Source organism: Gorilla gorilla, chromosome 21, assembly GCF_029281585.2.
Source record: "Gorilla gorilla gorilla isolate KB3781 chromosome 21, NHGRI_mGorGor1-v2.1_pri, whole genome shotgun sequence".
NCBI lineage: Eukaryota > Metazoa > Chordata > Mammalia > Primates > Hominidae > Gorilla > Gorilla gorilla.
In genome coordinates this window covers 69,526,332-69,538,754 of record NC_073245.2, presented here as the reverse complement: position 1 = coordinate 69,538,754, position 12,423 = coordinate 69,526,332, and the positions used below count along the sequence as shown (strand labels likewise).

At 51.9% G+C, this 12,423-nt stretch overlaps 2 protein-coding genes across 2 annotated transcripts in view; one reads left to right on the top strand and one right to left on the bottom strand.

The window, feature by feature from the left end:
* Positions 1–2,252: 2,252 nt before the first annotated feature.
* LOC109024329 (uncharacterized) lies at positions 2,253–3,508 on the bottom strand. The gene is made up of 2 exons (XM_031005003.3): positions 2,984–3,508; positions 2,253–2,819 (listed from the first exon to the last, which is right to left on the bottom strand). The coding sequence occupies exons 1-2, from the start codon at positions 3,369–3,371 to the stop codon at positions 2,797–2,799; spliced, it is 411 nt and encodes a 136-aa protein (XP_030860863.1). The 5' UTR covers positions 3,372–3,508; the 3' UTR covers positions 2,253–2,796.
* BMP7 (bone morphogenetic protein 7) overlaps positions 3,504–12,423 on the top strand; it is a 95,904-nt gene continuing 86,984 nt past the window's right edge. Inside the window, exon 1 of the mRNA XM_031005002.3 lies at positions 3,504–3,921. Coding sequence (XP_030860862.1) covers positions 3,504–3,921 — 418 coding nt within the window. The remainder of the gene's footprint in view (positions 3,922–12,423) is intronic.

Genomic DNA, 12,423 nt, shown 5'->3' with positions numbered 1-12,423 from the left:
CTTGGATATGAAGAGCATGTTGTCTCTTCCTCTTGCATGAGAAAAGATGGCGTCTCAGAGGAAGGGTTGCTGGGGTGAGGGATCTGGGAGATGCCTTAGCTTGGCATCTGCACTGGCGCCTGCACAGTCAGCCCTCCAGTCAACCGGTCTCTTTAGGTATTGGCTGTGCTTATTACTATTCATTCAACAGGTACTAATTGAGCACCTGCTGTGTGCCAGGCTCAGAATAGGCTCGGGTGAGATGCACAAAGAAGGGTAAACTAGAATCCTTGCTTAGACACTGACGGATCAGTTGTTTCATATGTAAATTGTAGCACCAAGACCTGCTGCCCCTGCCCCCAGCCTCACCTGCTTGTGAAGATCCCTCCAAAAGATTTGAGAGTAGATAAAAAGCAGAGACTACTGCTGAAGAACAGGGCTGCTTTGGCTCCTTATTATTTCAGACTTTGGAAGAAAATGACCTCCTTTCTCTCCACTGGCACTGGAGGTGGCATAGCCTGCCCCTAGCAAGCCAGCGCTGGAGGGCGTGTGCAGGGCTGGGGACCGAGCCTGGTTTCTGTTCCCTGCTCTGCAGGGCTCAAGCACTTGCTGTTCCTCCACCTGGGATGCCTTTCCCTGGAAAAGCCTGTCTCTTTCTTGTCTTTCAGGACTCAGGTCAGTGGCATCTCCTCCAAAAGCTCCCCTTCCCACCCTCCATCACCTCACCCTGTTTATCTGCGCCCCCGCCCCCACTGCTTGTCACTTATCGCAGGCTGAAGTGACCCAGGCTCTCCAGTTGTACACTCTCAGATGGACCCTGGACGACTGTGGCACTCCTGCAATTTCCCGAGTCGCCCTGGGGTAGGATTCCTGCATGCCAGGATGCCCACCTTTCCTTCTCCCTCCTGCATGTCCTCCTCTGCCTGGCTTCTGAATTGTTCCCAGAGAGAGTGATAGACAAGACCTGCCTCTCCTCCAGTCCCTGAATCTTATTTAAGGCTCTTGCTTTGCTTCCCCGGCCTGGAGGCCGGCTCCTTGATGGAGTCCGCCATGTGGGTTCGCTCATGACCATGTCTTCCTGCCCAGCATCGTGCTTGGCCCTGGGACTGGCCACATAATATCTGGGCCAGGTGCAAAATTAGTATGGGGCAGGGGGGACTTTGTTCATAGGTGATTCAGAACCACATATGGTGACCCCAGAGTAGGAAACCAAGTGTGGGGCCCTTAAGAGCTGGGGGGCCCTGTACGACTGTCCAGGTTGCAGGCCCCACAGCTCCCCTCCTGATATCCTGTGCTCCACGCTTGTCTGTTGAAGGAAGGAGTGAATGGATGAAGAGCAGGTGGTGGGGGTGGTTTGAGGGCCTTGCCTGGTGGGTGGGTAGAGGCCCCTCCCTGGCATGGGGCTCAAGACCTGTTCCATCCCACAGCCTGGGGCCTGTGTGTAAATGGCCAGGACCTGCAGGCTGGCACTTTTCTGCTCCTTGCCTGGCCTCTGGCCTCCCCTTTCTCCACCCATGTGGCCCCTCAGGCTGCCATCTAGTCCAAAAGTCCCCAAGGGAGACCCAGAGGGCCACTTGGCCAAACTACTACTGCTCCAGAAAACTGTAGAAGACCGTAATTCTCTTCCCCAGCTCTCCTGCTCCAGGAAGGACAGCCCCAAAGTGAGGCTTAGCCAGAGCCCCTCCCAGACAAGCGCCCCCCCCCTTCCCCAACCTCAGCCCTTCCCAGTTCATCCCAAAGGCCCTCTGGGGACCCACTCTCTCACCCAGCTCCAGGAGGGGAAGGAGACAGGATGAACTTTTACCCCGATGCCCTCACTGCCACTCTGGGTGCAGTAATTCCCTTGAAATCCCACACCGGCAGAGGGACCGGTGGGCTCTGAGTGGTCTGGGGACTCCCTGTGACAGCGTGCATGGCTCGGTATTGATTGAGGGATGAATGGATGAGGAGAGACAGGAGAGGAGGCCGATGGGGAGGTCTCAGGCACAGACCCTTGGAGGGGAAGAGGATGCGAAGACCAGCGGCTGGCTCCCCAGGCACTGCCACGGGGAGGGCTGATGGGAAGCCCTAGTGGTGGGGCTGGGGTGTCTGGTCTCAGGCTGAGGGGTGGCTGGAAAGATACAGGGCCCCGAAGAGGAGGAGGTGGGAAGAACCCCCCCAGCTCACACGAAATTCACTTATTCACTCAACAAATCGTGACTACGCAGCTACAGTGGCTACGAGGCGCTGGGTTCAAGGCACTGCGGGTACCAGAGGTGCGGAGAAGATCGCTGATCCGGGCCCCAGTGCTCTGGGTGTCTAGCGGGGGTAAGAAGGCAATAAAGAAGGCACGGAGTAACTCAAACAGCAATTCCAGACAGCAAGAGAAAGTACAGGAAAGAAAACAAACGTGCGAGGGGCGAGGCGAGGAAACAACCTCAGCTTGGCAGGTCTTGGAGGTCTCTGGGAGGAGAAAGCAGCGTCTGATGGGGGCGGGAGGTGGTGAGCGGGGAGAGGTCCAGGCGGAGGGAATGGCGAGCGCAGAGACAGGCTGGCAACGGCTTCAGGGAGGCGCGGAGGGGTCAGCGTGGCTGGCTTAAAAGGATACAGGGACTGAGGGGCAAGACCGGCTCAAGGGTCACCGCTTCCAGGAAGCCTTCTATTTCCGCGTCACCTCCGCGCTCCCCCAACTTTTCCCACCGCGGTCCGCAGCCCACCCGTCCTGCTCGGGCCGCCTTCCTGGTCCGGACCGCGAGTGCCGAGAGGGCAGGGCCGGCTCGGATTCCTCCAGCCGCATCCCCGCGACGTCCGGCCATGCTCTAGGCACCCCGTGGGCACTCAGTAAACATTTGTCGAGCGCTCTAGAGGGAATGAATGAACCCATTGGGCACAGCTGGGGGGAGGGCGGGGCCGAGGGCAGGTGGGAGGCCGCCGGCGCGGGAGGGGCCCCTCGAAGCCCGTCCTCCTCCTCCTCCTCCTCCTCCTCCTCCTCCTCCTCCTCCTCCGCCCAGGCCCCAGCGCGTACCACTCTGGCGCTCCCGAGGCGGCCTCTTGTGCGATCCAGGGCGCACAAGGCTGGGAGAGCGCCCCGGGGCCCTTGCTATCCGCGCCAGAGGTTGGAAGAGGGTGGGTCGCCGCCGCCCGAGGGCGAGAGCGCCAGAGGAGCGGGAAGAAGGAGCGCTCGCCCGCCCGCCTGCCTCCTCGCTGCCTCCCCGGCGCTGGCTCTCTGGACTCCTAGGCTTGCTGGCTGCTCCTCCCACCCGCGCCCGCCTCCTCACTCGCCTTTTCGTTTGCCGGGGCTGCTTTCCAAGCCCTGCGGTGCGCCCGGGCGAGTGTGGGGCGAGGGGCCCGGGGCCAGCACCGAGCAGGGGGCGGGGGTCCGGGCAGAGCGCGGCCGGCCGGGGAGGGGCCATGTCTGGCGCGGGCGCAGCGGGGCCCGTCTGCAGCAAGTGACCGAGCGGCGCGGACGGCCGCCTGCCCCCTCTGCCACCTGGGGCGGTGCGGGCCCGGAGCCCGGAGCCCGGGTAGCGCGTAGAGCCGGCGCGATGCACGTGCGCTCACTGCGAGCTGCGGCGCCGCACAGCTTCGTGGCGCTCTGGGCACCCCTGTTCCTGCTGCGCTCCGCCCTGGCCGACTTCAGCCTGGACAACGAGGTGCACTCGAGCTTCATCCACCGGCGCCTCCGCAGCCAGGAGCGGCGGGAGATGCAGCGCGAGATCCTCTCCATTTTGGGCTTGCCCCACCGCCCGCGCCCGCACCTCCAGGGCAAGCACAACTCGGCACCCATGTTCATGCTGGACCTGTACAACGCCATGGCGGTGGAGGAGGGCGGCGGGCCCGGCGGCCAGGGCTTCTCCTACCCCTACAAGGCCGTCTTCAGTACCCAGGGCCCCCCTCTGGCCAGCCTGCAAGATAGCCATTTCCTCACCGACGCCGACATGGTCATGAGCTTCGTCAACCTCGGTGAGTAAGGGCAGGCGAGGGTACGCGTCTCCTTTCGGGGGCACTTTGAGACTGGGAGGGAGGGAGCCGCTTCTTCTATGCAGCCCGCCCAGCTTTCCGCTCCTGGCTGAAATCGCAGTGCCTGCCCGAGGGTCTCCCACCCATAGCCCTATGACTCCCAAGCTGTGTGCGCCCCCAGGTCGGGCGCGCTGGGTTCGGTGAGCCTGTAGGGGTTACTGGGAAGGAGGGATCCTCCGAAGTCCCCTCCATGTTACGCCGCCGGCCGCATCCATGGGGCTGGAGGCAAGGGCCGTTCAAAGCGCGGGGCTCGGTCATGTGAGCTGTCCCGGGCCGGCGCGGCTCGCGCTACCTGGATGTAAAGGGCCCTTCCCGGCGAGGCTGCCTTGCCGCCCTTCCTGGGCCCCTCTCAGCCCTGCCTGGCCCTGGCATCGCGGCCGTCGCACTCCCTTACCCTCCCTGTCAAGCCCTACCTGTCCCCTCGTGGTGCGCCCGCCTTAGCGTACCGCGCGCTCCGAGCGCCTTGGGGCCCCTCTCCGGGCCGCCGGATGCCCCATTCTCTCTTGGCTGGAGCTGGGGAATAAACGGTGCCATTGCTAGTTTTCTTTGTTTTCTTTCTTTATTTTTTCTTTTTTCTTTTTTTTCTTTTTCTTTTCTTTTTTTTTCTTTTTTTTTTTTTTGAGACGGAGTTTCACTCTTGTCGCCCAGTCTGGAGTGCAATGGCGCGATCTCTGCTCACCGCAACCTCTGCCTCCCGGGTTCAAGCGATTCTCGTGCCTCAGCCTCCCGAGTAGCTGGGATTACAGGCATGCGCCACCACGCCTGGCTAATTTTGTATTTTTAATAGAGACAGGGTTTCTCCATGTTAGGCAGGCTGATCTCGAACTCCCGATCTCAGGTGATCCTCCCGCCTCAGCCTCCCAAAGTGCTGGGATTACAGGCGTGAGCCACTGTGCCCTGCCGCTAGTCTTCTATTTTAAATATTTAGTGGTAGGTCCCGGGCCGGCAGAATCTATTTTCAGCATTTACCACGTGTGGCGCGCAAACCACAGGTTTTGGCGATTGGGTTGCGCGGGATCTCAGAGCTGACGCCGCGGGGGCGGCTGGGGGTCCCGGTTTCCGACTGGAGCCGCGACGACCCCGGCGACGCGAGCCTGGGGCTGCGGCGAGGGCCGGGGAGCTCCCCCTCCATCTGTGCGCGCACATTCTCCAGACTTGCTCAAACTAACCCCCGGCAGCGCCAGCGCACTGCGGGACTGATGATCAAATATTTGGTTTCCGAGATAACACACCCCGATAGCGCTGTTTCCTGAGCCGCTTTCATTCTACTTGTGTAACTTGCTGCGAAAACCCGAACCAAGTCAAGACAGCAAACTCACGCCCACGGGCGCTGTGTCAACATGGAAATAATGATACTGAAGCCCCACGCTGGGCACCTGGGGCGTGGACTGGGGGCGCCGGGGAAGCGCAGATCCGCCTTCATGCTTCCCCCTCCTGATAAGGTCCCTGGAGTTCCCGGGAGGCCATTGTCTGTACTTAATAATAACTAAATCCAACTAGTGAACCAAGCTTCAGCGAGCAAGGGGTGGGAGGTTTAGATGCCAAAATACCTTCAAGAAAGTTTAAATTATACTAAGCAGCCAGTTAAGAAGGAAGCAGCAACATATGACCTGATTTAGAACCATCTCCAAGATGTATGAGGTGGAAAGAAGCAAGGTGCAGATGAGTGGGCTGCATGTGTGCTTGTATATCATCGTGTCCTCCTGGAGGAAGACACCAGGAACTGGAGAGAGATTTTACTGGAGGGGTAGAGAGGCGGGGGCACAGCTGGGGCGTAGGGAGTGGGAGGTGGGGTCTGATTTTTCGTTGTCTGCACTTCTGTATTTGTGATTTTTTTAAAAAAACAATGTGTATTTATTAACTATACCAAAAACTAAAGGAAAATTCCAAATACATACACATAAATAATGAACGCAGAGCTCTGTCGCCCTCCTGAAGCCTGGGGTTAGCCAGGGCCCTTTCTCTGGTGGGGGATTTATAGCATCTTCCGTTCTGTTGGGTACCCCGGACTCCCATTGAATGTGCAGGTCCCAGTGGCTGCCTTCAGAGCCTGGCTGGGATCATTAAAAAGGTATTTGTAATCTCCGGCTTCTGTAGAAGGCCCTGCTAACCAAGAGCAAAAAAGCCCCCAGTGCTTATGGGCCGGCAGTGTGGGCTAGGCCCTGGGGCTTCCTGTCCCCAAGAGAAAGACCAGGTTGCTCGGAGGGTGCCTCTGGGAACTTTGGTGCGGGCTATTTGCTCCCCCCATGGCGGCAGGAGCAAGCTGGGACTTGTTTGGGAAGGCCACAGCTGGGTGGTTTTCCTCCTCTGGCTGTACACACACCTTTCAATCCATTTCTTTCATCTTGAAAGGACAAAGACCGGCTTGTCTGAGCCTCTTAATCAGTCAGGCTGGCTTTGGGCTTTGTGGGACCCTGACTTTCTCAGGTCTAGCTTTCTGGGACATCACTCCAAATTAGATGGCAGAGTGGCTTTTAACAGAGCGCACTGACCTTGTTTTTTTTCTCTCTCTGTCCCTAAACTCGAGGTCATTAGTTAGGTGAAGACCTGGGCTGCAGTTTGGCGAGACGCTTCCTGTAGATGCTTCTAATGTTGGCCTTTAATTTCTGTTCAACAGCAGCACACGAATAAATGGCCTGTCCCTTCTATTCTGTTGTAGCTTGGAATTTCTCCATAGGAGGGACTTGGGGGTGGCAGTAGGGTTGGAGAGGGTTGGGGGGAGGTGTAGGAGACTTGTCTGGCCACTGAGTTTGCTGAGAAAGAACACTGCTATACTGTTTTTCCTTGGATTGCAAATCATGTTGATCTGTAGTATTCGAAGTTTTCTAAAGGCAAGTTTATTCTCACAATTTACATAAGAGTGAGAAAATATCACTTGCACATATCAAACTATTACTTCTTATTATGGTGGGAGTTTGGCGGGGTGGGGGGGGCATGGGTGAGGATCTTGGCAACCTCTGCTGCCCCTTCCCCCTGCACTGCATAGCTCTGCTCTCTTGCAGGCAGGCGGCCTGCGTGCGCGGGAGGGGGGACCCCTGCCTGAATTCTGAAGGCTTTTGCAGACCTGGTGCGTTTATTCTTCCTTCTCTCTGCCGCCAAACTGGTTTTTGTTCCTATAAGTTGTTCTTGGAATTCAAGTTTTTTGCCAGGCTGAGCGGGATCTAAACTAGAGGGGAAGCTAGAGGGGAATTTACGACAAAACCAGGTGGTGGGAATGAGGACTAAAGGCTGCACCTTATGACAAAGCCCAGCCTGTACCATAAAGCCCCAGGCAATGTGAACTGAGCTGCCTGAGTGAGACTCCCATCTTCCCAGCCTGGGCCCCTTAAGTTCAATGGCAAGATTTGTAAACTGGTTTGGATTAACAACCCTGACTCCTCTGTGTAGACTTAATTTTGGAATTCAAAACAGCTACCCTCTCTTAAATAATCCCCAGGCAATGGCGATTCCGCACACTGCATCTAGCCATAGCCCGTTACCATTCTTTCTTTGGGAAGATCCAGCAGCTCTGTTAGGAATCTTGTAAAGTAGCTGGCTGGCACTAGGGGAGTGGAAGTCATCATGTTTATCTCTGGTCCAGGTAATGAAGGCATGAAATTTGTGTAATCTTTGAAGCTAAATTGAAAAGAAGAGAAAGTTGGAAACCTATCATTATTGGAGTCAGCCTATAAAAGTGGCTTTTGTTAATGTAGCTGAAGAGTAGGGAGAAGGCCTTGCAGTTTGATTTTTGCTTTATGCCATCTGGCTGTCCTTTTTGTTGACAAGTGTTTGGCATTAAGACCTCTCCCATTGCCCGTCAAGAGCAGGCCCTACCACTGTAGAGTATTAGAAAAAGATTCTGTTACAGTTTAAAAATTTCCTTCAGGGAGTGCTTCGCAAAGGGGAGCGTGGACTGCAGGCATTTGCAGCTGTAACCTGGCTTGTGTTAAAATTTGGAAGGGGCTGCTCCACATTCCAGCACTCGGAGCGCCGGCCCTCACTGGTGAGCAGCCAAAGGTTAATATAGATGTCACACAGCTCCCCCCTTCTTTCTTTCTTTCTGCAGAGCGCCTTTGCTATAGGAGTGCACCAACAGCTGTGTTTTTCGTAACCCTTTCAAAATCACTTCTTTTAAACCTCATTTTCCTGCTTATATAAATCAAAGATTTTCCTCCACTTTTCCCAAGCATGTATGTGACCCAGCTTTGAACTTTTTTCATTTTCTATGTATTTTCCTTCTGGAATCAAGGCAGGGTAAGGCTCAGCCCTGGATGCCAACTTGGGTGGCTGTTTTTGGTTTTGGTTCCAGGGTTGTCATTCGGTTGTGGAGCTGTCCCCATGGAAGGGGTAACAGAGATGGCCCACTTGCAAATCAGTTTCAGGGCAGCAAGGGAGATGATTCTCTGAATGCACAGACAGATGAAACCGCTTTTGAGATGCAGCCCTCTCAAGCTACATGGTTTGGGGCTTTACCCATAGCCTACTACCCCATGGTTTGGGGCTTTACCATGGCGTAGTAGGCTATCAAGCCTTTGCCGAGATAAACACAGCTGGTGCGCGATCCCCTCACCACCGGAATGCCTGCGATGTGAGCGAATATCACGTGTCCGCTGAACTCAGAGACAACTGGTGACTTCATTCCAGGGAGAGTCCCATCTAAGTTGATTGATCACTCCTATCGCTTTAATATCTCTCCCTCATTTGGTAAGGTCATATTTGGCCCATTGCAAGAATCAGCGTGTCCTAAGTCTCCCCTGTCTCCACCCTTCCCCGTCTGCCCATCCGTGTAACAGGCTGAATATTTTGAATGGGGAGCCCTTTGCACCATGCTTCTGGCCACATTAATTCTTTCACGCTCACTCTTCAGTCTTAGCGGGGGGGCTGTTGGCACACTGGTTTCTTGGCAAGCCACTGCAAGGCTTCGCCTTAATGCGCTCTGGCACTGTCACCAGGGTTAGGGCACAGGCAGGGATGTGTGGGACCTGTCATGTTATTGTCAGAAGGAATGTGCGGATTAGCCTTTACAGCATAGTGGTGGGAGAGCACTGCAGCTGTGTACACTTATTATAAAAGATTTAAGTCCCACTGGTAAAATCAATATATTGAATTGCACAACCCTCTGCTTTTAATTAGTTTAAATCAAATGCGCCGGTGCCATTTTGCCTTCTCTCGCCTTCATGGGGTGAGGAAATACCAATATTTACATAGAAACTGTTAATTTGTGGTGAAAATGATAACACATTTAGCTTTACACACTCAAATTGCTCCAACTTGATGGATCCCAGATCAACGTGGAGTTGAGCTGAGGAGATGACGTCACCAGGAGCGGGGAGGAGACACCCGTGATGTCTGTTGCTTGGACCCTGGATTCCAGATGCAGGTGGACATGTGTGTAGAGGCAGTGACTGGGGATGCTGGTCCTTCAAGAAGCGAGCTGGTTCTTTCTATTGCAGGTCAAAAACAATGAGATTTACCTACATCATCTAAAATCCTTTCTCGGAAGCATTCTTACAAAATTGCGAAGTGGGCACTTGCTCTTGGGTCATTTTGAGCCTGTTCTCACAGCATGCAAGGGTCATGTACTGGGCAGCTCAAGGCATGGTGCTTTATTTATTCCAGAGCTTCACATGCTTTTCTTTCCAATCCCTGAAACAGTTTATAGAGGAAAGGGGTTTGTTCACTGCAAACGATCCCATGTACGACCGCGGCTATTATGTGAGCTGTTTAGTATTAGCTGTGTGTTCAAGCTGGGATTGAATTCCGGGTTTTGCAGCAAATGGCATCTGACAAATAATAATTGACAAAAAATGTGACTTGGTATTTCTTAATATGGAACAGATAGTTCATTTAAGCTTCCCCGGCAAAAAAAAAAAAATTGCTCAAACCCAAACTGAATTAGCAATGCCAGGGAATACCAGGACTGCTGCTGTGTATTTTTTTCCTCTCCAAAGTAGAGTGTTTATGATTTGGGGGGATATTAGAGTGCATGAAGTTTGACACTTACTTATGCGAAACTTAGGCAAGCATGTGCAATACCGCCTTTTCAACATTTGTGTCGGAAGGCATTGTGGGGAGCCGCGCAAAGCCTGTGCTGATCCTCGTGGAGTGGATTGAATTAATGACAACTCCGAGAGCACCAGCTTTAGGGGAATTGCTTTATTGTTTTGGAGCCAGGGTGCTTATAATCTGGTTCCTGTGCAAACATGTTGAACGTGTGTTAATGCATTTCCAAACCAGAGCCTCTCACACAACCCTGCTTTTCATTAATTGATGTCGGTAGCATGGTACAGTATTTCAAAGGGCTGGCCAAGTATAAACTGTGTTTCCAATTTCCTTCCTTTCCTGTGTTTGGAATGCCAATGTTAATTTGTTCCCATGCAGGAGCGGGGGCTGCCAACCGCGGCTTTCTATAAAGGGCTTCACAGTGAAGGCTTCCAGCCCTCGCTGATGCTTGGGGCTGCCTGGCCAAGTCTCCTGACACTTTGCAGCTAATTCTGGGTGATATATGGGGTGGGGGGTTGGGGGCTTCACTGCCATGTAACGGAAGTTCTCGGTGACAGCAGTGGGTGTGACTTGGCAAGGGAGATTGGAACGGCATCCACAGTGATTCTCTTTAGACACAGCCTAAATCTATGTGTCTGTTTCCACTATGACAGCATATTAGCTGTGTGACCTTGGGCAAGTTACTTAACATCTCTGCATTTGTGTCCTCATTTTATAAAGGCTACAAGAGAATCTCTTCCTCAACAGATTCTAAAGAAATAGAAATCATATCACCCATGCACAGAGGCTGTCACCTAGTAGGTGTAAAACAAATGGTAGCTCTTGTTTTTATTGTGTTGGCCAGATGAAGATTTACGTTGGTATATTAGTCCAAATTTCAGTTTTTAAGTACTTCATCTTAAAATACTGAGATTAAACTGCCCATGTTATTTTAAATGTCAAGAAAATGGTCCCCAGAGTGTGAATATGTGTGCGCCTCCCTCTTTCAGAGATCAATGGAATTTGAATGAACGCACCAAACTTATTTGAGGATGAATAGAGTCTAAGGCTGAATCTTTCCCCCAATTTTAGCATCTATGGTTATTTAATGATTTTACTACTTGGGAAACTGGAACTCAGTGAGAGGGTATACTGGAACTCTCTGTAGTGCCTTTGCAACTTTGAATTAAAAATTAATTTCAAAATAAAATGTTTCATTTAAAAAATTGCATTATTGAAGTATTTCTTCCCAATCCTTTCTGGAAGATGGTCAAAGTACAAATTGTCTTTTCCTTCAAGGGAGTGACAAGCCCAAAGCATTCATTAACAGAACTGCACAACTTCCCCACTTTTTATTGGAGCAGGTGCAAGGCTGCCCAAGGCTCCCGCAGCTGGGGTTAGGCTGCAACAACAAAGCCCTGTGTGGATTCAGCGTGTTTAGAAGCCTCTAGAGACCAGAGGAAGAAAGAGAATGGCTCCAGGGCCAGATACCGAGGGGTGGCATTTCTTATTCAAGACCTTCCGTAAACTCCCTTCAGCTCTTTATACTGTTTGAAAAATCCGACTCACCAAGTATTAGGTTTCCCTGCATCTCTGAGGTCACGTGTTCTATCACATCTTTATCTCCCTGGAGTAGCTTTCAAGTTTCAATCTTTTGTTGCCTGGCTTAATTAAATTTGGCCACGAATAAAAACTTGCACCGTTTCCAAAATCGAGGACTTGTGTGTTTCTAAGCATTGGGTTTAGGCCTGCCCTGTCTTGTGCTTCCAGCCTGTCTTCTGCTTTCATGTAGTTTGGACTACATGAAAAAAAAGAAAAAGCTAAGCTCTTAGCATGACAGTTGGCATATAATGGTCCAAGTGCTCATCCCCCTGGCAACTTACACACACAAAGGCAGGCAAATTTTTTTTTTTTTTTTTTTTTTTTTTTTTGTGGCTTGTGTTTTGGCCTACAATAAAGGGCACTTTTCCTGTTTTTTTTTCAGACAGCCTTATTCTCCTGCCCATGCACAGCCTTGCAGAATTCTCATGGCATAGAAGGTGCTCAGATATTGGTTGTTTCTGTGCACATATGGCATGAAGACATTCTAAGCAGTCTCTTCTAAATGCTTTTGATCTCCAATTCCCACTACTACCTTTTCGGGTACATACCTTAAATAGTAATAAGTTGTATAACTACTGCAGGATAGCTAGGATAGCTTGTGCTTCATAAAACATAGACAAAAATAGAAATTTAAGTAGGAGACACTAAAGCTAAAAGCAATACAAAATTTTGGTGTTTGTTAATTAATACAAATTTTAACTAATGAATCATTTTAATTTTAATTGTTAACACAATTTTAATTAACAATATACATTTAATTAAAATTAAATTTTAATATAATTTAATTAAGTTTGCAGTCACGAAAATTTGCGGTGCAATGGACTGTTCTTTGGTGTTTTCAAAATCATGATTTAACAGTTTAGAATCACTGATCTAAAGGCC

Bases quoted from the DNA above. Each gene is read 5' to 3' on its own strand.
- LOC109024329 (XM_031005003.3), bottom strand. From the start codon at position 3,371: ATGGCCCCTCCCCGGCCGGCCGCGCTCTGCCCGGACCCCCGCCCCCTG. The intron at 2,820-2,983 runs GTACGCGCTGGG...CATTCCCTCTAG, and splicing joins GCCTCGGGAGCGCCAGAGTG to AGCGCTCGACAAATGTTTAC.